Source organism: Rhea pennata, chromosome Z (genome assembly GCF_028389875.1).
Source record: "Rhea pennata isolate bPtePen1 chromosome Z, bPtePen1.pri, whole genome shotgun sequence".
NCBI classification, from domain to species: Eukaryota; Metazoa; Chordata; class Aves; order Rheiformes; family Rheidae; genus Rhea; species Rhea pennata.
The window spans coordinates 61,831,847-61,856,415 of record NC_084702.1 but is presented as its reverse complement, the minus strand read 5'-3'; the positions used below and the strand labels follow the sequence as shown (position 1 = coordinate 61,856,415).

General features: G+C 36.9%; 1 protein-coding gene across 1 annotated transcript in view; it reads left to right on the top strand.

Annotated features, from left to right (window-relative positions):
* The window catches only part of RAB3C (RAB3C, member RAS oncogene family), a 125,647-nt gene that overhangs the window by 3,679 nt on the left and 97,399 nt on the right, over positions 1 to 24,569 (top strand). Inside the window, exon 2 of the mRNA XM_062599784.1 lies at positions 3,245 to 3,472. Coding sequence (XP_062455768.1) covers positions 3,245 to 3,472 — 228 coding nt within the window. The remainder of the gene's footprint in view (positions 1 to 3,244; positions 3,473 to 24,569) is intronic.

Here is a 24,569-nt window from a genome sequence, read left to right as displayed (position 1 = left end):
CATTTCTTCTTGATGTCCAGTGTTCACTCCAGTATACATCAGTTTAAATAGTTCTCCTCATTCTCTAATGCTACTGCAGATTATAATCTAGAGTAACCAGTTTATGTTTTACTGACCTTTTCTAGATTTCTCTCATGAGATAAGCTTTTCATTCTTCTGTTCCTAATAATCTTTCTCTGTACTTTCCAATTGGAATTTAGCTTTCATGAACATGGTTGTCCAGAATTGTTACCAATGGCATCTCACCCATGCCTTGAACAGTAACATTAGTACCTCACTTTTTTCTTTCAGCTTGGTGCAGCTGCCCTGTCAACAGACACAGTCATGATTGGGTTATCTCTGCTGCTGTTGCTATTTGGAGGAGAGTTTGCATTAATACCTAGAGTGGGAACTGGACATATGTTTCTTAAATTGTTCTTTCTGTGCAGAAGATAAATTTAGGTTAAGAAAAGATGGCTAGAGGGGCAATGCCTTATTCTCCACAAGTAGATGCACCAGAAGTCATCCACCAGACTATGTCAGAACCACTCTCTCCTGCACCTTGCTCCAGCAGAATTGCTCCCCTGGGCAGCAGGATCTGCCAGTATTACGGTCACATTCATGCTATTTCTGCTGATATGAAGCAAGCAGAGGTTTTTAAATATATTTGAGACTCTTACCTCTCTGCATCTTCTCAGCATTCTACAGCTTGGCATTTCAGCATGCTGCTTATATAATAAAACTTTGCATTTCTAACCATACCTTTTGGACTGGGTTTTGATGTATGTACACATGTTCATGACTATAATATCATTATACCTTGAAGTAAACTTCTGATGCTGCCAAATACATTGGTTCACAAGCTGTGCTCTGCTGGTGATCCATAAATTCCAAATAAGTGGTTGGTTCATTGTCCACAAAACTCTGTTGAGTTTTACTAATTGGTCAGTTAAAAATAGTTGATAAAGGTGATCCACAAGGATTTTTGAGAACTGACTGTGGTCTGCAGGGGAACAACTGAAGTATCCTTTCAGGCAGAACCAAAAGTAAGAAAGCTTGTCCGAGATATAGGGAAAAGGAGAAGGAAAGTCATAGGATACCCCTGAAAGAGTCAGGAATAAAATCCAATCTCTACATTATTGGTCTAGTACTTTACCCTTAAAATTATTATTTTCATCATGATTGGGTCATATTGTTGTAGAATAACTGGTGTTTATATATTTAAGGATCTTGGTAATGTTTTGACTAATTTGAAGATGATGACATTAGATCTGCACATTAGAGACACTCAGCTGTAGTGTATCCTCCCTACAGGTCCAACAGTTACAGACATTGAATTTTCCCATTATTTTCCATTGTCAAACTATATTAATCTGAATATAGTTTAACTGATAATAATTGACAAAAAGCAAAAGGATCACCTCACAAAAAGCTACTTGTGCAGGAAACTGTCTTTTTATCAGAATAATGAGTAAAATCAGTTTCTTCTTAAAAAGCAATGTTAATGTATGCATTTCTACACTACATATAGAATAGTGGTTTGCTCTTTGAAACAACTGTAAATCACTATAGCTGAAGAAGCCAGTAAGTGTCTATCCTTACTGTAGATAGAAACAAGACATTTTTACTGGGCTTACTACTGATCTCCTTTACAACAGAATTGTTTTATCTTTGGAAGAAAATAAACTATGAACATTACAAAGGAATGAGACTCAGTATTTTTGATGCCATCATTTCTTGCCTTCTGCATCCTCTTTGATACCTGATTGCATCAGAGGCAATTCATTCTGTGTAGACATTCAGAGTGGGGTGCATTTGTAAGTGCAAACTGAAGTGATGTGCAGTCAAGGAGGTCATGGCACTGTGCCCTGCTTAAGTGAGAAAGCTGTTCAAATTAATTCTGTCAAAGAACAAGGTCCTCTAAGGCCAAAGAGAGTCAAGTGCTTCATTACAGCCATGAGAGTGGCACATAAGCACATGCTTTTTCAGACATCTGTTTTCAGCCCATGTCCTGTTTTTCCCTGTTCTCTTGGGAGCAAGGGAGCAGCTGAACGTGAGACTTCAGAACTGTTTGGACTTAATATAGCAAACTCTGCTTAGTGATTAAACTTGCCTATGCCCATAAGTAATCTTCATTTAAGGACTTTAAAGATGTCCTGAAGGTAAGCAAGCATACAAAGACATTTTTTTTGTTCCTGACCATATTCAAGGTTGGGGCCTACCTTCTCCCTAACTTAATTAAGATAAGAGCAGGAGTCTGATAGCTCCTGACAATAAGTGTTTGATTGTTGTCTTGAGCTCAGATTTCCCTGCAGGCTCTCAGGTCTATCCTGTGTCCTCTAGGAGGTGGCATGAAACTACCCTTGGTGCTAAAATCCAGTTGGGTGTAAGGATCTGATTCGGGCCTCATTCTGCAAAAAGGAATGTATACAGCATGCTAATGGAAAGAGCCTTGTGGATTTTCTCTTTAATTTTAATAAATAGCCAAGGAGAGATTTAATCCCAAAGAAAAAAACCTCATTTATTTTGCTGAAAGTGGTGTGTGATTGATATTCCACTTAATCATTTGAGCACAAAGAGAAGAACTTTGTCAAAATAAAGAAAAGGTTTTTGTGTTCTTGGAAGCAGAACATAACAAAGTTAGGGACTTCCAAGAATTAAAAAATCCAAAACTCCAAGAATTAAAAAATCCTGCCAGTCTCCCCAGATACTTGAGATTTTTCTTAAAAAGTGTATGAGGTGAGACACGAGCTAATTCTTTATCTTTGCCATCTGCTTTTTGAGCCCAGGTAAAATTTTGACCAGGTTTTCAAGTTACTCTCTGCAACCCTGAAAGTTAAACACGTCACAACCCAGCATTAGTCTTTTACTTCCCGCTCATACATGTGAAGAGAAGGGTTTCTGTCTGTACTTTCAAGGTATGGATCTGTCTCATCTACCATACTTTCTGAAAGTAGTTTTTTTTTTTATGTTATGCTCAAGAATTGTCATGGAGTTTTGGATGGAAGTTTAGCTTTGGTACACTGTCTTTCATTACGGATGTAGCTTTTGCCATTCTCTTTTGCAGTGGGAATTATTAGCATGGATACAAGAATCACAAAAAGTTAATTCTTTTTGTGAACTTCTATGAACCTCTATGTGAACCTCTATGAACTTCTTGAATTCATTCTTATCTGTTACCAAAAATTCCAATAAAATATAAATATTTCCAGTTTTATGCAGTATAAGAGACAATAAATTATTCCTTTTTATTTTTTTATTACAGATGGCATCTGCTCAGGATTCCAGATATGGCCAGAAAGATACATCTGACCAGAACTTTGATTACATGTTCAAACTGCTCATCATTGGCAACAGCAGTGTTGGAAAAACATCCTTTTTGTTCCGTTATGCTGATGATTCCTTTACATCTGCGTTTGTAAGCACGGTTGGGATCGATTTCAAAGTAAAAACAGTTTTCAAAAATGAAAAAAGAATTAAGCTACAGATCTGGGTAAGCCAAAAATAATGATTTTGTAAACTAAGCAAGCTATAGCAGTTTGATATATACAGCAGTTTGATATGTAGAGCAGTTTGATACAGTAGGTTTTAAGCTACTGTAGGTATGTATTCTTTATCATAATCTGTATATATATGGCATAGCAGTGAAAAAGCAGTTAATTTTTTTTCCTGCACCGTTCTTCTGTCTTGAATAATAGACAGTCTTTTTAAAGTATTGAAGTTCAGCAAAGTGTATATTCTAAATTAATTTCCTTTAAGAAATACTTCAGGATAACATATACTGGTAATCTGTTCAGCCAGGTATAATGAACTGTGCTGTATACAGTCTGTCGAAAAGGTTACATTATTAAGGACTGTCTTGAAATACCAGGTAAGATCTGACTTTTTCCCACAAAAAAATATAAATTAATTTAGAAGCTATGATAGTGGAATAATAGAAGAGATAATTTTCTGTACTCTCAGTTATGCTTGTCATCCTGATCAGTTGAAGCCTCTTCCTTCCACTGCTGATGAATCAAACAAGTGGAAAGAGCAAGTGTAACAGCTGTATTTCTTGAGTGTACAAAAACCCTTACCTGCACCTCAGAGATGTCAAACATAGGAAAGCCTGATGCCAGGGAGAAGTTCTTTTCTGCAAGCTTTCCTCAGAAAGCAAGGAGAGACAAAAACTTATGCTCATAGGATAACTCCTGCATAAACATGAGGAGTTGCTCATGGTCACAGCTCCTGATTCTTGGGTGATACTCAGTTAAAGAATGGATAATAAAATAAATTTTAACGACGTAGGACCTAGAGTAAAAGTTTTAGGACTTTGCAAGAGGTGCTTGAAGACTTTAAGCCACATTCCCTTTGCGGGATATTTGTAACAGCCATACTGCTCTAAAAGAAGTTTTGAATCTTTGTCTAGCCTGGAAAGAAGTTTCATTAAAACAGACGTAAATTAACAAGTAACCAGCATTTTCCTTTCATGTGCATAAAGAAATTTAAAAATGTGTTTAATGATGAGCAGCCATTAAATCTGGGGAAACCTTGGATTAAACCTGACCAGACCATCTGAAATGTTTAGAACAGCAGATAAATTGAGCATGGTTTTAATATGGCACATTTTCCCAGCAAACCTATTTCTGACAAGAAGACTGTGATCAGGAAAGTAAATCCAAAGGTGAATTTCTCAGATCAGGCTATATCTCATTCCTGACTTTTTAGATAGGATACAGCCCTTGAGATCTCAAATCATTTGTCATTCTGTGCCGTCTAGGAACTGGAACACAGACTCCTTCCCTCTCAACTTCTTACCTTTTTAAACTTAAGAGTCTTACTTTCATCATGGGTGTAACAGATAGTGCTACATTATAAGTAACTGTGTGTCGTGCATGCTTTCACAGCATTAACATGGTAGTTCACTGTAACACAGTAATGTTGGAGATGACAAGGTAATTCACATTGACATCACCTCATTATCTCTTGTTAATGGAGCAGTAAAACTTAGTTCACATTATAGTATTTACCCAGTTCTTCTTTTAATCACCAAGTGGCTTCTACAATGTATTTAATTCATCATCTCTCTCCTAGAAAAAGCAGCAACATTTGTTTGCAACATTATATTAATGTGATTAGTTTGACACTAACATATTTCTAATAATGCTTCTTCATAGCAGACTATGAATATATGCTTGACTCAAAGCAGTCCATTAATCTAAATGTGCCCGGTGTTCTCTGTGGCACAGAGAGGATATTGTGTTAGCTGTACCCTCACCACCTGGAGTAATCTTCCAGTTCTGTCCAAACAGTCACGTTGCTCCTTGCACAGCAGTAGCGACATACAGACTCTGCTCTGAGAAGGAGCTCCCTTTGCTCTGCCGTGATAGCACAGGAGAGTCTCTGCTGGAAAAAGCTTGCAAAGTGAGTGAAACGAAACACAGGGTTTCCGTGTCCCACAGGGAAGAGGGAATAGAGACTCAGATTATGACAGGGACCTTCTGAAAGTCACCTCCAGGACATAGAGAGGGTTAAGAACAGAACTTCAGGTCTTCTTACTTTTAGGTTAAAGCTTTTTGCATCAGCCAGCACTGCCTCTCCTTATTTGTTTCCATTAAAATGTTAATTTAAGTTCTTAAAAAGCCTTGTCATTGCCAAATGAACTCAAGCTGCCACAGCTCACTATTACTGTCTGCACTTCTGGATGGAGTATTCTGCATTGGAATAATGTGTTACAGTTATGCTTGCTAGAGTAAGTCTGTTGAATGTTGCACCCCTGGGACCTTAAATAAAGTCAGTTAAGTGTCCCAGAAAGCTACTCACTACGGTGAGTGAAATTTGAAACAAATATAGGACACTATTACCACATCAGATAAGCTGTATCAACAGCTGTATTATTCTTAATATGCAGTATCTGTGTATGTGACAGTTCTCTATATTATACTTTATGACTTTTATTATGCAAATGCCTTTCTAAAATGAACAGTACATGTGCAATATGCATTTCCATTTCAAATTGTTTATATGAAAGACAGTTTAGATTACCTAAGATATAAAATTGAGTGAATCAGAATGAGTTTGATGTTAATTCTATCTAGAAACATCCATGAACCTGTAACACTTTCTTTGAAAACAGTGACTAAGTCCTTGGTGACAGCACATAATAAGTGATATTCAACATATATGAAATAAAGCATTCTGAAAAATCTAATAGGTTTGAATGGTCAAAAGAAACTGGAAATTGAATACAGTTTTAAAATGTGTTGTGAATGATGAGATCTAAATTACAATACTTTACCATGTACTGTACTGAAGAAATACATAGAAAGCCACTGTTCTGCTGTCCTAGCATGGTAGTGAGACGCAGAAATGTGTAAATAGTGAGGCTGTTAGAGTCACCAAATTCCCTAGCTGGCATCACAGATGATCCAAAATATATTCAGTAACGATGCCTTTTTTTGCCTTTTTTTTTTCTTTTCTTTTTTTTTTTTGGGGGGGGGGAGGAGGAGGATGGACATAAAAGCTTCATATTTAGCATCTGTTTCAGCGTGAAACTTAGTGTTCAACTTGAAGTATGTTGGAGCTTTGAGCATTGTTTTTTTCTTCAAATATGATTCTAGGATGGGTACCAGTGAAGAGTGTGAGATTGTCTGAAAGCCCACATGAACATTTGAGGAAGCAGGATCATTATTTCTTAATAAAAATCACTGTGTGATTGTTACAGATGAACTAGCAAGGGTAATAGGTTGCTCTAGGTGCTGTCTTACTTACTGGGATGCCCTGTTTTTTTTAATCTTTGTTTGAGAGTTGAAGGTTTTTTGTTTCTTTGTTTTTTCCTGTAAGGCAATGGTGCTTCATTCTTGCATTCAAAGAACCCAAACTGAACTGTGCTCTTTTGTTAAAGTCAGCTAGGATATGACTCTCTCTACTGCTTATCATTATTGCTTTTTCACATGATTAGAAAGAGCCTGCTGGGAGCAGTGTAAGGTTTACATTGTTCCTTCTGAGCCAAAAAATTTCCTTCTACAATATTTCTTACTGGAACTGAGAGAGGTTCAGAGTTCAAGTGCTGTAGTCATTAGTGGTAGCACATTACCTTGTCACAGGACCGCTAGCTGGCTCCAAACTTTTGGCAAGTTATAAATGTGGCAGCCATAGTACAGATAGTGTAAAGATAGAATATTAAGAAGTTTTCTTCTTTTCGTTTTAAGGAGATAAATCTATAAAAAGAAGACGTTTTATCTAAAAAATGATTTTTCAATAGAAACTATGAGAAATTTTGGCAAAAAATCTATTTGTATGCAGCATATAATCGCATAGGGTAAAGTCCATGAGAAAGCTTTTGAACATTCTACAGTGGAAGCCTGTCAGATTCTTTCCATTTCCAACATTTAGATTTAAATTATTTTGAATGAAAAAATAAGTGGCTAGTAAGTACCAATGCTGACAAAAATATACTCTAAAGGAAAAGCTTAAAAGTGCAAAGAGCTGCAAATCAGAAAAGAAAATTAAATTTAACCTTATGAATCTACTACTGTATTCACTGTACAAAGCAGTACAATCTGCATCTGTGAAACCATAAAGGTTTGCTGTATGTTTGCAAGCAGTGTAGAGCCTTCAATGAAAATAAAAGAAAGTAGGAGCTTATAGAGAAAATACAGGAAAAGTTGGACAGTAAAATTTATCAGATATCATTTGTTAAGATTAGTCATTACAATTGGAAAAAGTAAAACAAGGATAGTTACTGATTCCTGTGAAATAGAAGAAAATTTACAAAACCAGTTCAAAGATTTTATATAATTGACGGTGTATCCATGTCGCATCTTTAACCCTGGTTTAAATTTTAGTTGCTCAGAATGCTCAGTGATTTCTGGTTGATTTCAGTATGTATTTTGTTTAAGGACTCAAGCATCAAATTTTCCCACTCTGATCTGTCTGTCATACAAAAATGTTCTAACCACAAATAAGAACATTGCGTTACCTTTTGTGGCATAGTTGGCTTTTACCTGAGATGCACTGGCCATTGTTTCACAAAATTGTGTGTGACAGTTTCATTTTGATACCAAAAATGTTGCTGTCATCATCTTCTGTAATAATCTGCTTTCCATAAGCTATCATACGCTCTGGCTTAGGGACCAGGTGAGGATTCAGTTTAATAAACTGAATGAGGAAATCCAATTTCATCATTTAATAATTTAAACTGTAGTACTTGTTCAAAAAAATCAATAAACATTAGGCACCTGGTTCTTTGCTTGACAAGGCCCCTAACATTGCTCTAGCAGTAAGAAAATGAGTTAAAATGAGAATAAATTTCTCAAACTGAGAACAAAATTTTTTTTTATCTCAGATGGGTCTGTGGGAGAAGTTGTGTGAATGAAAATTGCCTTGATATTGATGTCTTTAAGGGGAATCCTACAGTAAGTCTTGAATGTGGAGGCAGTGCAATATTCCAGAAATATCCTGTAACAGTGACTAAGGCTGTGATGTCAGTACAGTAATGACTAGATATGCTGGTTCAGACGAAAGGTGGTGAAAGCTGAAGCAACAAAAACTCTGTTACAGAGTTGGGAGCAGGGTGAGGGAGAAGATAATAATATATTGGAAATGTTTTATCATTTTAGGGACTGATTTTATGTCGTTTGACTCACTTGAATGTTTTTAATTGGTATGAAAATCCCATCAAAGTTTATCTTATGATTTTTTCCTCAGGCAATAGTGACAGCGTGTATGTTGCTGCTTAGTATACGCAGGCTTTTTGGACGAAAATAGTAAATCTAGTATTAAAAATTTAATTTCCTCATCTCAGCATGAAAATCAAATACGTGTCCAGAAATACACCAGGCAGGAAGTGATTTGATAATAGCAGTAGAGAAGGCTGAAAACTGCAGGGATTTAAGATTTCTCTTAAAATCTGCATCCATCTGTACTAGTAAATTAAAGATACCCATATTGTCCTTTGCCACTGAGTTCAGCTGGCCTAGAATAGCTTGCGTCCATGCGTCTAAACTTTAGTCTCTGAAACAGGATGGTGACAGAGGTCTCTGGCCTGTGCTGACTCCTGAACTTTGCCCAGGACTTGTCTGGCAGAGCGCTAGTAAGCTTGGGTCAGAAAGCATACTGACAGTTTCACGGTATAGAAACTTCCATAGCCCAGAAATGTCCCTAGCCTGAAAGGGCGACAGCTCAAGTCAGCTCCGTGTCTGTGGTGATAAGCAATGCAAAGTGTTAGCAATTGATTTTCTGTCAGAAGGCTTCAAATGAGCCATTTCTGGGCAAAGGTTGTTAATGAGGAACATGATTGTGATGGTCAGAAGACAAACTCATTCTGGACCTCCTCTATCAGTTGAAAAAATGTGTAATTCTGGGCAGTTTTTGTCACAGTTTAAGCTGCCCTTCAGCAGGAGCGTGTTATCTGAGCTGTGATCTATCACACTGTTAGCCTAAAATATTCTCCTGCTTCTCCTTAGTTCATTATTTCTCTGCTTATACCCTATACATATTCTTGAAGATCTATGAAAAATATTTACCTAGAAGATACTTACCTTGGGATAGAATCCCTTTTTCATGCAGTACTTCTTAAGTCTTTATCTAGAGCTATCCTATTTATGAGCAAATTGTATTTGGTATACTTTATTTCTCAGAAATATTACTCAGAAATACTTTTCCATCACTTTTTTTCATTTTTTTGTGACATACTTGAAACATCTGATGCTAAGGATTTACACAGTGAAGGAAAGCCCCTTATAGTACAGACAGACCTATTGTGTTCAGATCTCAGTCAGAAAACAGCCAGAGAGTTCTTCATCCTTGTACAGCTTGGGTACCTCGATTGCTTCCAGAAGTCTTGTGTTTGCATTAATTCAGAGATTCCTGGTGTTCAATTTTCTTTGCCCTTCTTACTCTGTTTCTTGTCCCTGTTCTTCTATTTATATTAGAGTTGCAGCTATGGACTCAAGTCAACTCAGGTTTAATTGTTGTAGGTAAATATCCCCAAAATGGCCAAATAGCTCACAGTCAGCCAACCTAATGCGAATGAACAGGTGGGACAGGGAGATGGCTAAGGTAGATATTTATAAGAAAAAGAAAAGCACTTACCTGGGAAACAGACAAGACAGCTTGCCATTTCTCTAGAACTCTAGCAGATCCTGGTAGTTTATAGGCATCACAGCAGAAGCAGATGAAAGCAGAGATTGAACAGATAATGGGTGAGTGATGCTATTTGAAGTTTGTCTGGAATTCTTTGGACATGGAGATACGTGAGAGAAAGCACCTGTCTGAGTGAGAATGGGACAAAGCTTATGAGAGAGCGCACCCTTAATCAAATAAAAAATCAGGAACAGTTAAAGATTCTACATGTGGTGGTTCCTGGTTCCTTGCAAATCACACTGCAAAAGGGATTACAGATGTGACTCTGCAGTTCTTTACTGGGAAAGTCAAAATTGAACTCCGTAGAACTTTGTGCAAGAAGTGTGTCCTTGGGACTTGTTCTGGTTGTAAAATATAGACGAATCCATTATAAACAATCCACTCCTTGCAATGAATTTCTTATATAGAGCCAGGGCCTAGTCTGCAGTGTCAAAGAAGACCTCAGCAAAGTAAAAGATATGCTCAGTTTGCATGTACTTCAGTGCAAACAGTACATGCTGTACGTTTTTTGAGCGGCTGACTAGGCTGGTGAGAGATGGCACTTCCAAAGGACAGACAGGTGATATGTTTGTATTTAAAAAGTACCACTGGCTATTCAAATATCTATGTGACATGACATTTTGGAATTAGAATAAAAAGCACATCTTGAGAGTTTCAAACATCTGCTCTAAACCTAGCTCCAAGGAAGAGATGTTCTAGCATATCAGACATACTGGCTTTCACTGTTGAAACTGCCATTTCACTGTGATTTTTAAATTTCCTTAACATTTTTGCTATCATAGCATCACTGATGGATTGAAAGATACATTCATATCCTTATTTCTGAGAGAACTGATAGGGTGTGTAAAGTCTCAAGACATATAAAGCCACTTGGTTGCCTAAATGCCATAAGAAGACATAATGTTAATATTTCTGCTTATCTGTAAACAGTATGGTTATTTTCATGTTTCTTTTCAGCTCCTTCTCTTCCTGCTACTTGTATTTCTAATTTGTGAATCTTTCTACTTAGGTAAATGCATACTGGGGCTTCTGATTGTCTTTCAGCTGAACCATCTGTTTTTCTGTTTTCCAATTCAAGTTGTGCTGCTAAGGAGTTATATGTTTCTGAAAATGGTAAACACACATAGACCCTCTCAGCTCCAGGCTTGTGATTTAAATCCAGGTCAGGATTGATCAATAGTAGTTTTTGTCTGATGGATGTTTTGTTGATGTATGTGAAATGAGTTCAGCAGTCTCAGACTGGTTTCTAATTAACCTGTATCCACCTTGCTTCTTCTAGCTACTCTATTTAACTGAAATCCTCATATTGCAAACACTTCTGCACAATCTTAATGTGTCTTGTCCCACTGGTTCTTTTAGTTTTAAATTGTTTTTTAAACCATGTGCTTAGTGTTCCCTATGTCAAAATTCTTGAGCCACAAGCGTTACGAGAACGCTTATATTCCTTCCTAGGCAACAGCTTTTGGTCACTGTCATGGTATTAGGCTAGAGCACCCTGTAGTTTGATCTAGTACAATTCTGTGCTGTAGCAAAACCCAGCATTGCCTGCTTTATCCATTTTGCTGTGTAACTGTGCTTGCTGCATACAATACAGGCCCCCATAACCATCTCCATTATATATTATATATATAACTTATATATATATATATATATATATATATAACTACATAACTTTATATATACATATATATATTACAGCTGGACTTTGAATATTCTCTCACAAAGGCTGCAATTACTGGTAACAGGATACATCTGTATTCAAAGACAAAGATTAATTGGAAAGAGAGGGTGGCGTTTAGCATAATTAGAATTCTAAATAAGGCTCATTTTGCTGTTTAAGTGGAAATGTCCACAGGGATTCTTCAAGGGAAACTCAGCTAGTTTAAGACCCTGCCTAGAACACTTTGCTATAGCATGTCTTAGGCAGATTTATTCATAGGACTCCTGGTAAATGTGTCCTGCCATCACATAGGCCAACAAATCATCAATCTGCCAGACCTGAAGTGACTGCAGGTCTCCCTAACCTGTGAACGGGCAGTTCTGGTATAACATTTTTTCAGCTGCCTTTGCCATCCCTATCACAATCTACAAGTCCCCAGCTTTTGCTATAAAGGGAACCTTATACCAGTGAAAGGACCATCATGAACCAGCACATATGTATGTGCAGGCATAGGCTTCTTAAAAACTGGTGATGAGAAAGAGAAGATACAAAAGCCTATCACTAGCATATGTCTATCTGAGTAGCAAGATCTTTGATTTTGCTTGAAATGAATAAACAGGATTGGAAGGAAAAAAAGGGGAGGGAAAGATTTTACTGAAGCACAAGCAGTAACCTTGGGCTAGTATTGAAAAACAAAGAAGCTATTTTAATTGTCCAGGATGAATAAAATGCTAAGATATCTGACGGTATATTCTAATTTGTGAGATGTAACTTAGACTTATTTATGCTATCATTTTAAGAAACAAGAATAAATCTATTTCTAAAATGAGATTTATGCTGACAGCTTTCCTTAAAGTGAAATTAGCTGTGCTGCCAGCTTCTGTGAACCATTTTAATGCCACATTTAAGACATCTGTACAGCTGCAGTGAATCTGCAGAGAAAAGACAAGACCATACAGGCTATTCACTGCATTTTAATAAGATTTGGGTTGTAGATTATAGCAAAGTGTTGCACTCTTACTGTGCAGTTGTCACTTTGAAATCAGAGTACCAGAGCCTTGGATGGGAGCCATAATGTAAATACCACAAAGAGGGAAGTATAGAAACAGTGTTTAAAGCTCAGTTTTGCCTTCTCCTGCTGCTCAGTGCAAGCTGTTTCCCTGTGCTATGTTAGAACAGCTTGAAGTCATTCTGAAATTATGCTGGGTTGAGAGGAACGCAAGTGACTGAGGTGAGGAGGGGGGTCGCATAAAAGCAACTCATTTTTATTTAACACTACCCACTTTGCATTACTGTTCTGGAAGTAAGCTTAAGTGCTTGTCATAATAAGCCAGAGCTGTAAGGGACTCCGTCCTGTTTCAGCATAATGCTTGTAGCAGTTAACACATTGTGGGCAATGCAGCCAGCTTTTACACGTGAAATGGAGACATCAAGCAAAGCGGCATCCCTGGAGGACATGGATCTGTATTACATTGTTATTTTCCCCAAAAGTCAGATAAGAAAAATCAGTTAGGATGTTGGTTGCATTTCTTTTCAGTAGAGAAACTGCTTTTTCGCTTTTCTTTCTTTTCAGTGTAGTTGAGGGCTAATTTCCTTCAGTCTGAACAAATCTATTGTTTTTCTGTAATCATTTTAGCTATTTTCTGACTTAATCCGGTAAGATTATTTTACTATTCACTGCCTATAAGCAAATTCTTTGAATAGTTTGTTACGGATTTATTTGTTCACTAATCACAGTTTGAGAAATACAGATAATTCTGTCTCAGTGAACTAAGTCATCAGCTCAGGTGGGAGTTGTTGAGGGTGTAATATAGCAAACTTGTTTACTCTAAATGAGGATGGTATTTAAGTGTGAAGAGTTGTTACTTACATACCCATATGTTTATTATTTAGATGTGGTTATAAAAAGAATAGGAATTTAGGTCTGTCATAGGAAATTAGTTGTTCTTTTCTGAGAGTGAGAATAAGATTTGGTAGATATTTTTGGCCCTTGTAGATTAGATACTATTGCCTTGGTTTTATTTTATTTGGAAATGAAGCCAACCCTGCAGAAAGGAATATGAAGTAACACCTTGTAGAGATTCCCATTTTTCCTTCCCTAGATGGCCTTGTCTGTCAAACTGGCTAGCTAAGCCTATAATTTTTCAGCTTAATGAGTCATTCTAGAATGAGCTGAGCTAGATAACCCTGGAAGTGTCATGTTTTATAATTCTCTATTCGCCTATAATTACAAGTTGTATTTCCTGCAGACTTGTGAAGAGCCTTCTGGGACTCCTTCTTTCTGGCCTCTTCTCTCTCTAAAGGATATTCAAATTCTAGTCATTGTAAGAGATGTTTTAAGTGCAATTTATCTGAACTCTACTTTCTTCGGAGCAATATCTGCATGTCTTCCCTGTACAATGACTAGTGGCATGGAGTCCTAGAATGAGATTAGAGTTCCTAGATTTTAGTGGATATGATCACACGTGAAATGTAGAGACATCTGAGATGACTTCTCCTTTACTAGCTGTGAGGTGCCAGAGAGTGAAATGTGGAAGCATCGCAGTGGGCTGAATGCAAATGAAAGATTCTTGAACTGTATAAACAAAAGGAAACAATGAAATTTCCTGGACAAGATGGAATTTAGTAGTGAAAGAAAGTTCGATAAGGAGCTGGCTGATAGATGACAAGCTGTCTGGAAAGGAGAGGTCATCATACTTGTATTGTGGAAATATTTTAGAACTCAAGAAGTTAGCAATTTTAATAGTTTGTAGGCACATGCTAATAATATTTGCTAATGACAGGAAGTTAGGAAGTATTAACAGTATGGAAGAAGACCAGAATATCATACAGAAAAAAATGATGACTTTCAATGGTGGCATAATAAAAAAGGTATTTAATTTAACAGTTCCAAATTGTGCACTTTGGGAACAATAATAAGAGATAAATTTATAAGCTAGAAGTTATTCAGTTAGCAACCACTGAATAAAGGCACAATATTGGTGTACAACAGAGCAAAAGGATTGGGCATCCTTCTGATGTCCGGTGAAAAACAGTTAATATGGTCCTTGCATGTGCCTAGTAAATAACTTCCAGAGGAAACAGAACTATACCATTATCCAGTGCACTAGAGATACTTCATATTGGAAAGGGGAACTCTAATCGAAATAGGTGCAGAAAAACACTACTGTAGTGAGTAGGGGAACAGAAGAAAGTAGAAAGGCATTAAAAGCCTTTTTTACTCTAGGAAACAAAGGTAAAGAGTAGTCCTTAGTTTTTTGACGAGTAATTTTTTTAAAAAAACATTTAATTTTGTGGGAAAAAAAAACTAATTCTCCACTGAGAAACAGTTTGAACAGAAAAAAAAAAGTGTAGGCCACCCTATTATTTACATGATATCAATGTGCTGTAGGAAGAAGTCTGTAATAAGCAGTATATGCACTGACAGGCTGTTTAAAACAGAGGCATTTAGTGAAGTGGACACTGAATATGAATTTCCTTAGAAAACAAGGAGCTGGGCTGATAAATGGCACATGCGCTGTTCTGGATGTTTCCAGTTGCTCTGTCCCCAAACGTACAGTGGAAACTAATGCTTGTATGATGTTTTTGAGTATGGCAGTGGTCTTAATTATGGTATGTGAGATTCAAGTATTTGTCTTGCTTCACGTTCGTAAGCCACCATCCTTCTTCCTGCACTAATTTAAGCCAAATTGCTTTTGTAAAGTCCATCGATGCAGGTGCTAAGAATGCTTTATTCACAGCAGTCTACTTCAGGCAGTTTAATGAAATAAGGCGGTGTAATGGTGTAATTAGCTGGCTGCACCCCGTAAGAGAGAGCTGGTGGCAGATACAAAGAGTCACAAGTGAAGTGTGACTCCAGGGCTATCAACAGGAAATCGGTTGGGTCATTGGATATGATCAGTCTGGCAGACAAAGAAAGTCAGTGGCCAGCAGCTGAGTGTGAACATGTCTGTTTGCCATGTTGCAGGGAGTATAGCTTCTAAAAAGGGAGAGAGACGTTAAAAGGGTAGCGTAATGGGAAAGGAGGTAATAGCTGCTTTAAATGGAAAGGCTGGGAAACCCAACATTGCGCTAATTAGAGGGGAAGAGAGAAAAGAGTGATGTGATTGAAGTACATATGAGGAGTCCTGTGAAAATGAATGTCAGACCTGAAGCAAGAGAGTAATTAACAGCCTCAAGGATAAAAAGACATTATAGAAAAGCCAGGCAGTCCGGGAGAAATGCCTTTACGCCGAAGGTAATGGGTGCCATTATGATCACACAGAAACAGAAGCCTTAAAAGTTAATGGAAGAAACAACGACAGAAGATGGCATTTGTATGTAACACCCTTAACTGGACATCAGCTCGGGGGATTAAACCCAGTATATTTAGAGCGAAAATCATGAGCTCTTCTTGCTTTATTTGAAAGGCTAAATCTGCTTCCTCAGGAACAGGCTTAAGTTTCCTGTGGCAAACTACCCATAAGGGCTAGTCTGCCTAAACATGGACTTTCTCCAAAGATTCTCTCAATCCTATACATGTAGTTCAGCTGTGGAACTCCCTGCTAAAGGACACTGAACATGTTAAAAATTCGCATGAATTAAAAGAAGTTTGGGAAAATCCATGGAAGGGATATTCATACTTAAAGGCATAGAAGCTACATCCAGCTCAGGAAATCATTGAGCTGCAGGTGGTTGGGAAGTCAGGAGTATATTAAAAAGAACTATTACATATGTCTACCTTTCTGTTATAATTTTTTCCTGAGCAATTGCTCATCAACTCTATCATAGAGCATACTGGCTAGATATATTTTTGGTCTAACTCAGCAGGACTGATCTTATATAAACTTTTATTTACATTTAAAACAGATCACTTCCTTCCTTTCTTTGTGGAAAATCATCCCTGCCTTTTACTGAACTCCATTTCCCAGCTAGAAAAATGCAAGAAAATTTAGTCACAATTATTTTAATAGTCAGGCTTCTATCATGTACAGATGAAAAATACTTTCAAATACTTATACTTGAATACTTAGTACTAAGAAAATAACAGGATCCAGGAAAATAGGAATTTCACCTGCCTGACCTGCACAACAGGGTTTTATGAGATCCTTCATGTATTAAAATACAAGAATCCCAGAAAAGGTTGGAGATTGGGCATGACAGAAGGATGCAGGCAGGGGAACTTGGTGGATTCCAGAAAAAAATTACATTAATAATGTTGGTGTTTTGATTCTCATTCTTAAAGGAAGACTAAATTAAGAAGCTAAATTTGGTATCTTGCAGTTCTTGATAGGTTATTTGCTAGCTTTCTAAGTTTGTTTTCATTTTTTACTTATTTTTATGCTCCTGAAATCTGTCTATTCCCTTACGAGTTCCTGTAGAAATGCTAGGCCTTTTCCCAGCGCAGTGATTCTTAAGCTTTTGTGTTTTGGGCCTATGATGTTCTGTAGGACAGCCAGAAGCGGTCTGTGAAAACACTTTAAATTAACAAATAGAGTATATTCTCACACATGTAAGTAAGGAAAGAGAATGGGGGAATAATAGTTTACATTTTTGGTTAGAAATAAAATGTGTACTTGATTAGAAATAAAAACTCTTGTGAGGCATCTCGGAAAAAGACATTGGGTAACCTTGATTTAGAAATCCCTGTTTTCCATCTGGAAACATAAGAACGCTACTATCTCCTACTTGGCTTGCAATAGACATTCCCCTGAGCTCCCATTTACCTTTATATTCTTTCTTTGTGAATGCTATGAAATAGTCATAGCACAGCATAGCCCTTAGGATTTAATTCTTCAGTGTTTTCCTATTTTTTATGGCCAGTTAGGATGTGAAATAGAATTGTATGGCTTTCCTTATGTTTGTATATAAAAGAATAATTAAATGCAGACACCTTCTTTATAGGAGTGGGAACAGATTTTCAAGGAAGGCTGATCTGGGTTTGGGTAAGGAAATTGATGCATTTTGCACATGTTCTTGAAAGATACTAGAGATTGTTTCTATTGACAGTGATGGACATATGCTTATCTAATACGTCTTTCGTCTTAGTGCAAACCCTGCAGAAAGCGCAGTTTCCAGCACGCAGTGTTACCACACAAGGAGTTTCAGACACAAAGCAATGACACAGAAGCACAGCATGGCAGCTTTCACATAGTAAAAAGAGAGTCAATGTTCTTCTAAATCCTTTTAAGTTTTTTTTTTTTTTTTTTTTTTAAACCTGATTTACCTCTGTATAGTGGTGTGCGAACATAAAGAATACTCAGCAGGTTTGCCTAATTTACACCCAAACTCTGGATAAGCTCTGCTTTGTGCAAGGACAAATCTGATTTTTTTTTTCCTATGTACTGAAATTCTTAGGAATGGAAATAGCACAGTTCTGCAGGGCAGAAGACTTTACTTCCTAGAGCTGTTTCTCTCTGATTATGCAAAAAGATGCCTGTGTTAACATTCTGCCCGAGCGTAACTTTCAGCAGACCAAAATGAGTGTCTGGTTTCTCTAAGAGCTCGGGTTTTCAACATTAACGTTGATCTTTTACTAGGCCTGTTTATTTTGGAAGCATATAGTTAAATCCTCAGGTATAGTCTATCTACGCAAAGATATCTTGTTTAGCATATTTATAAACATGGCCTATATAGAAATAAATTTAAATGCTGAAAGTTCCTTTTATCTTAGCAATTTAAAAAAATGGATAGGAGCACCCACCTAAAAAATCCATTAGGTATAATTTCCATTGATTTATCTCATTAAATAGAGCTCCAAACCTAGCTAATGTAGGATTTTTTTTTCTGATATCCTTGTGGATGTGGTCAGTGGTGTCTGAACAAGGCTTTTAAAATTGGCTAACTGATTCATAGCCTTTTTTTTTTAATCACATATCACTTTTCAGAACAGAACAGATCCTCCTGTATGGCAAACCTCTTTCAAATATGAAAGAGCTGATGCTGAATGATTCATCCTCTTGGTAATCCAAATTATAACTCCAGGGCTGCCAGACTTTTTGGTGATTAATGGGTTCTGCTTTCTGTTTCTGGAAGGGATTTTGAAGCCTGGTTTTGAATAGGCTAAGGAGGCAAGAAGTAATTTTAACAACCAGTCACATCCTTGAAGGTCTTCATCCATCTCATTAGCAGCCTTCCATCCAGAATTAAATCACCTGTGAATCTAACTTAGCAGTTACACCATCATTTGCATCTCCCACACAAAAACATAGCTGAACTTCCTAAAAATAAGGATTTAGGAAAGATTTTAGATTTTTCACAGCAATGAAACACATGAGTTTGGCAACACTTTATTAAATTCAAGATCTCTCAGTTTCATCAATTGCTGTGACTGTCAGCAAGTATATTGTTGTAGCAAGATCAAACTTTGACAATTACGCTAGAAGATATTGTCTTCTCTCCTGTGTAACTAAATGGAGTGATGTTTTCAGAAAAGGTCCTGATGGTATTTCCACTCTGATTTCTAAATCCAATAAACTTGCACACAGAACTTCCAAACCTACTGATATTTGATCTCCAGCAGTCAAGACAGAAAGGCTTCAGAAAAGTACACAACAGCAACTTCTCTTTTTATCTGCATTGGAATTTTAAGTAACTTTTATACTTAGAGGCAGACTGTCAGTTGATATACATCAGTTAATATACATCAATTTTGTCCCACTAAAGTCAAATGAGCTAAGCTACAAGTAAGATGGAGAACCAGTTTTTCTATTGAAGAGTGATAGGGGGAAGATGTAGAAAAGAAGTGAATCAGAAATTTAAAGTGGGCTTCATCTAATTTATCTTTTAGTCAGTAAGAGCTAGGTATCTGCTCTAAGCTAATAGATTGTGATGGCCTTATGGTGGTCAGAGATATCTGATTCTTCAGAAGTATATAGCATTCTATGCTAAAATACATCTCTAAAAAAAATTCCCCTTAAAAATATCCCTTTTGGATAGTAGTCTGTGCTATTAAACTGACTATATAGTGGGCCTAAGTTACATAAACTAGATGCTTATATTTTAGATGGCTGAATCCTACCCTTAGAACTGGATAACAAAGGGAAACCTTGGATAGCAAGAAGAGTCAGTGCATGAGAGATCACTCCTGTCTTTGTCATGGTTATTTATAATTTTTGCAAAAATCTGTAGGCTGTAAATTAATGACTGCCAGACCACTTTGGGCAGGTGGTGAATAATTTAAATGATATTAAGGAGGCAGATAGTAGCCAATGAAACAGTATTATGCATGCAGAAGTTTTTTTATTTGAATGCCAACGGTGTGCTGATGCCAACTGTTAATAACATTAAGGCTTTTTTTTTTTTTTTTTTTTTTTTTTTTTTTTTTTTTTTTTTGTTAGAACCAGGTGCCTATGTCCTTGTTCTGAATTTCACTCTCTGGTGAAGAAAAGGATTTTGCAGAAGGGGACTGGAGATGAGTACTGATACTTGCTAGCTGGGAAAGCTTAGAGACCAAACAGATAACTTTCTCAGCTTTGCTAAATTTTTGAGGAAGGGGGGAAAAGAGTGGCCATCAAGGCAGTATTTTTAAGCAAAGCAACAAAACTTTTCCTCCTCCCGCAGTATGTATGGATAGAGGCTGGTATCTGTTTTATGGAAAAAAGTTATCTTTCTAATTTGGTCTGATGCCTTGACAGAGACAAAATGATCGCCTGAATTTTTTTGTAAGTGTGGGTCTAGCTTAAAAAATAGCTGTGGCAGATTCCAGAATATTCTAAAAAGTCTCTTTATTTATGGTCTAGAATATTTTATTGATGCTATATTTTTATAACAAGGCAGAGAATTGAGAATGGGACTTATAAAATTCATTTTGGATTGAAATCATATTTTCCACAGTCTTTTGAGGCTTGCTCATAATACCTGTTGCAAGCAGACAAATTTAAGATCTGTACACTGCTAAGCATCTCCATTCGTGCTCTCTGTGATGAATGCTTCCCATCAACTACGTCAATAAATATTAATGAATAAAGAGCCTGCATTTTCTTACTTTGCTATTTTATCAACCATTTCTGAGTAAATTTTTCATAAGCAAAAACTACTTCTCCTACCTTCAGTGGTGTAGTGCCTCATAAAAACTTGCTAAGGAGGTTATATGGTTTCTTGAGCCTTTTTCCCCCCCCTTTAAATGACATTTTTTAAGATAGCTTCTAATAGTTGTCTTCTTCTACCAACCTCTTCTGCAAATGGATATGTTATGATGCTTGGAAAAGGATCACATAGCGTTTTCCAGTGGGACATGAGCCGTGCAGCCTGAAGAATCATGGAACAATAACTGAGATCAAGACAGAACTTTAAAGGGAACTGGCAAGAGTTTCCTAGTATTCTGCTGTTATCTGTGTGAGTGAGCAGGGATCTGTGCTTCATAACCACAGCTTAGGAAAAAGATACGTAATTAATTCTCACAGCAGTAAGTTCTGCTCACCAATACATTTTCTTTCTGATTTGTTTATATTTGTCAGAGAACATTATGCAATGCCTGCTGCCATTCTTTTCACGGTTAATTAGCTGGACTGTAATTCAATTGTCCCTTATATTCTTCTGCATTAGAAATCTTAAATAGAATTTTTCCCTAAAAGCCAGGCATTTCCCTTGAATGAAAGCCAAGATTTTGCAGCATATGTCTTAAGTAAATGAGCTGCATGTGAGACTAATCATGTAGTTTCTCTTTTCCAGTCCTTAATAGGCCATGCATAAATCTCCACTTCTCTGTGTCTTTTCAAAATAATTGCTGGGGCTTTTCAAAGGGGAAAGTTGTAACTCATTGCATGACAATAACCTACTCACTTGCATGAAAGTAACATACTTGCTTCTACCATCCACAAGTATCTGTTCAAGAGAAACTGCGTTCTTTGTCTTTTTACTTTCTCCTGCTTCCTTCCTTGCTTCTGCAGGAACTTTCAGCAGTACCATCACACGCAACAGAAAATCCTAATTTCTAGTCTTAGGTTTCAGTTCTGCAGCCTCTACATGAGTGATCCCCAGTCACATGAATTAGACTATTCAAGTGAAGAGGTTACTCAAGCAAATAAAGACCAAAAGACCAGCTCCACATTATATATCACTGAAAGACCTGTAATCATTCAGCTTCAAATTTTGCCATCAACTTGTCTCATTTGAGTCATGGCTAAATGCATTTCTACCTAGTAATAATTAATTCCTAGTGGCAGCTGCCTGTTTTCAAATCACATTCTGTACCCATGTGCCTGCAACACATGTAGTTAATTATAGCAGAGGACCTGGAAATGTTATTACAGTACAACCACTTAGAGACTTTCATTAATTTCATAGAGGGCTACCTGTGATCAGTTATAGTTCCTGCTTAGCATGTTCTGCACAGAATTGAGTTTGCATAGAGAAAAATTACAAGGAATGATTAACCTTGAAAAAGCTTTCTGCACTATGAAGGAAACGAATGCACGAGGAACTTCAGAAATGGGCAAAGCTCTTTTATACCAAGATCCCATATTTCTGAGGTGTCTAGTTTGTAAGTCCTATCTACTGACAGAATATCTGAAATCTCAATGTTATGTGTTAACTGAACTTACATGTTCATTTGTTCTTATTACTTATCCTAAAATTTTTCTATATGCTGTGTGATGTATGTTAATGTTCTTTGGTTTCCCTACTGAGTGTTTGAGAAAAGAAGTAGGATGAATAACACTAGCTGAGGGGTGCACTTACAGACCAGCCAAATATCACCGAGCCTCTTGAACTATCCTTGTAGTTGCTGGGAACAAGTCTGTAGCAATAAGGTAGGCAGTGGCATCTTCCTTGCTGTATTTACTGAAAGACTGAGGCACAGAAGATTACCACCATTTGCCTAGGATTACCGAGTAGAACTGTCATTCCTCAGCTTTCCTTTTGCTCTTTGACATTGTTTCCTCCCATGTCCATTAATTTCTCAAAACATCTGTGAAGTAATCAGCATATGGACTTCCTGTGCGATTGCTAATGAGCTTACTAAAAGCTACAATATAAAATTACAGTTGAAAGTGATTTTGCCTTACTGATTTTTAATTACCTGCAAGCATTTGGTGAAATACTGTAGCTTAATAGCTCTACAATGTGAAAGATTCTCCAATGATATTTGAAAATGGGGAATTTAGTGAGCAGGGAGTACATACTTCAGCAGAGAAGTTTGGTAATTTTCATTTAAAATAATTTTTTTCCCCTAAGCTGCTGCTTTAGGGAACATGATAGCTATCACAATCTTAATGATAAAATAATGGACACTATAGATGTTAATTAGACTTAAATAGTGCATAGATATTGGATTAGCTCTTTATAATATGAGTCTTAATTATAAAATAACAGCTGATATCAGAACATGGGGCTATTTAATTAGCAAAGAATTTCTAGCTAAATTCCTGAGGATTTTGTTAAATGTAGAATGTCAAAAGTCACTGAACTGTTTTCACTGTGCTCAAGTAAAAGACAAATTTTCATGTTGGCCAATACTTGAGGAAAAGGACAACTAGGAAACAAGAAGATTTCTCCCAATAACTCTGTTTTTACTTTAGAAGACTACAATCCATGTGCAAGTGTTCTGCTTTGTGTTTCTGTTACTTTCCCTTTTGTCTTTCAAGACTTTAAGGTGAGTGAATCAGTTTAGTTTGTGTTGCTGACTGTAATCTAAAAATGTTTATTCCTGTTTTCTTTTTCTTCTTCTTAATGGCCAAACTCTGTAATGGCATGAATCAGGTAAACTTTAGTGGCTCATAGAGAGTATAAGAATAAATGCTACTTGTAGGATATAAGTGGTATGCAATACTAGTGCTTGTAAAATGGTCCCTAGATCATGTGTTTGACTTAGTGTTCAGGAATATTGTCATAAAAACATAAGCTTCATTTCTCCTCTGCCAAGCAGAATAAGGCCGTCTTTTATCCAGTAGAGACTCAATTACATGCTTCTACTTTAGTATTCCATGTACTTCTTAAATTTAAAATTAAAACCAAATGTTATGTTAAGATCTCCAAATGTTACTAAACATCATTACCACATACATTTTACATAGAGGTATTTCTGGTTCTATTTTCAGTTCTGGAATTATCTACCTGGAGTGATGTTGGGTTGCTGTCTTGTGACATAGGCAGATCAAGCAATGACATACCTGGTGTTGAGGCTTTCCCTTTATTTCGTCTTCTGGAGCCTGTATTATGGAGATAGTGAGCAGATTAATTTGTGAAGTAGAAGACAACAGTATGTAGTGGACAGATGCACAAGGCCAAGCTCAGCAGTTTTATAACCAGATGCAGTTCTACTGGTTTGAGTTCTGCACACTTATCTGTGGACTGAACTTGGCCTTTAATCTCATAAAAATTGGAAGGAATATTTTTTTTTCTACTACTCTCTGAAGATAGATTACAGAAATGTAACATAGCTGAGATCTCTAGTTGTAAAAATTCTCCCCCCCCCCCTTTTTTTTCCTAATGAACGTGACAAGAAGCGCTACTCCTCACAGACCCTGTCAGCCTTTGATGTTGCTGAATTACAGGTCTCTGACAGTACAGTTCCAACACATTAGGAATATGTGACCCAGAATCGTTCAAAAAGTTCATAGCTAGAAAGTGGCAATCACCGGAGGTCCAATGACTGCTTGAATCCCCAAAGAAATTTGAGCTAATGTAACAGGAAGTGTGACAGAGAAAGTGCATCTAAAGCTGAAGCAGATGGATGTGGGGGATACACATGAAAGCTGGTTGTCAGGTTCTCCAAGCTGCCAACTGCTCAGTAATAAGCCCTACTCAGTCCTCAAAGCTTCTTCCCCTGTAGCCCATAGTAAGTCAAATGTGCCTGTAAGCAATCTCCCTCTTTATTTGCAAGGGA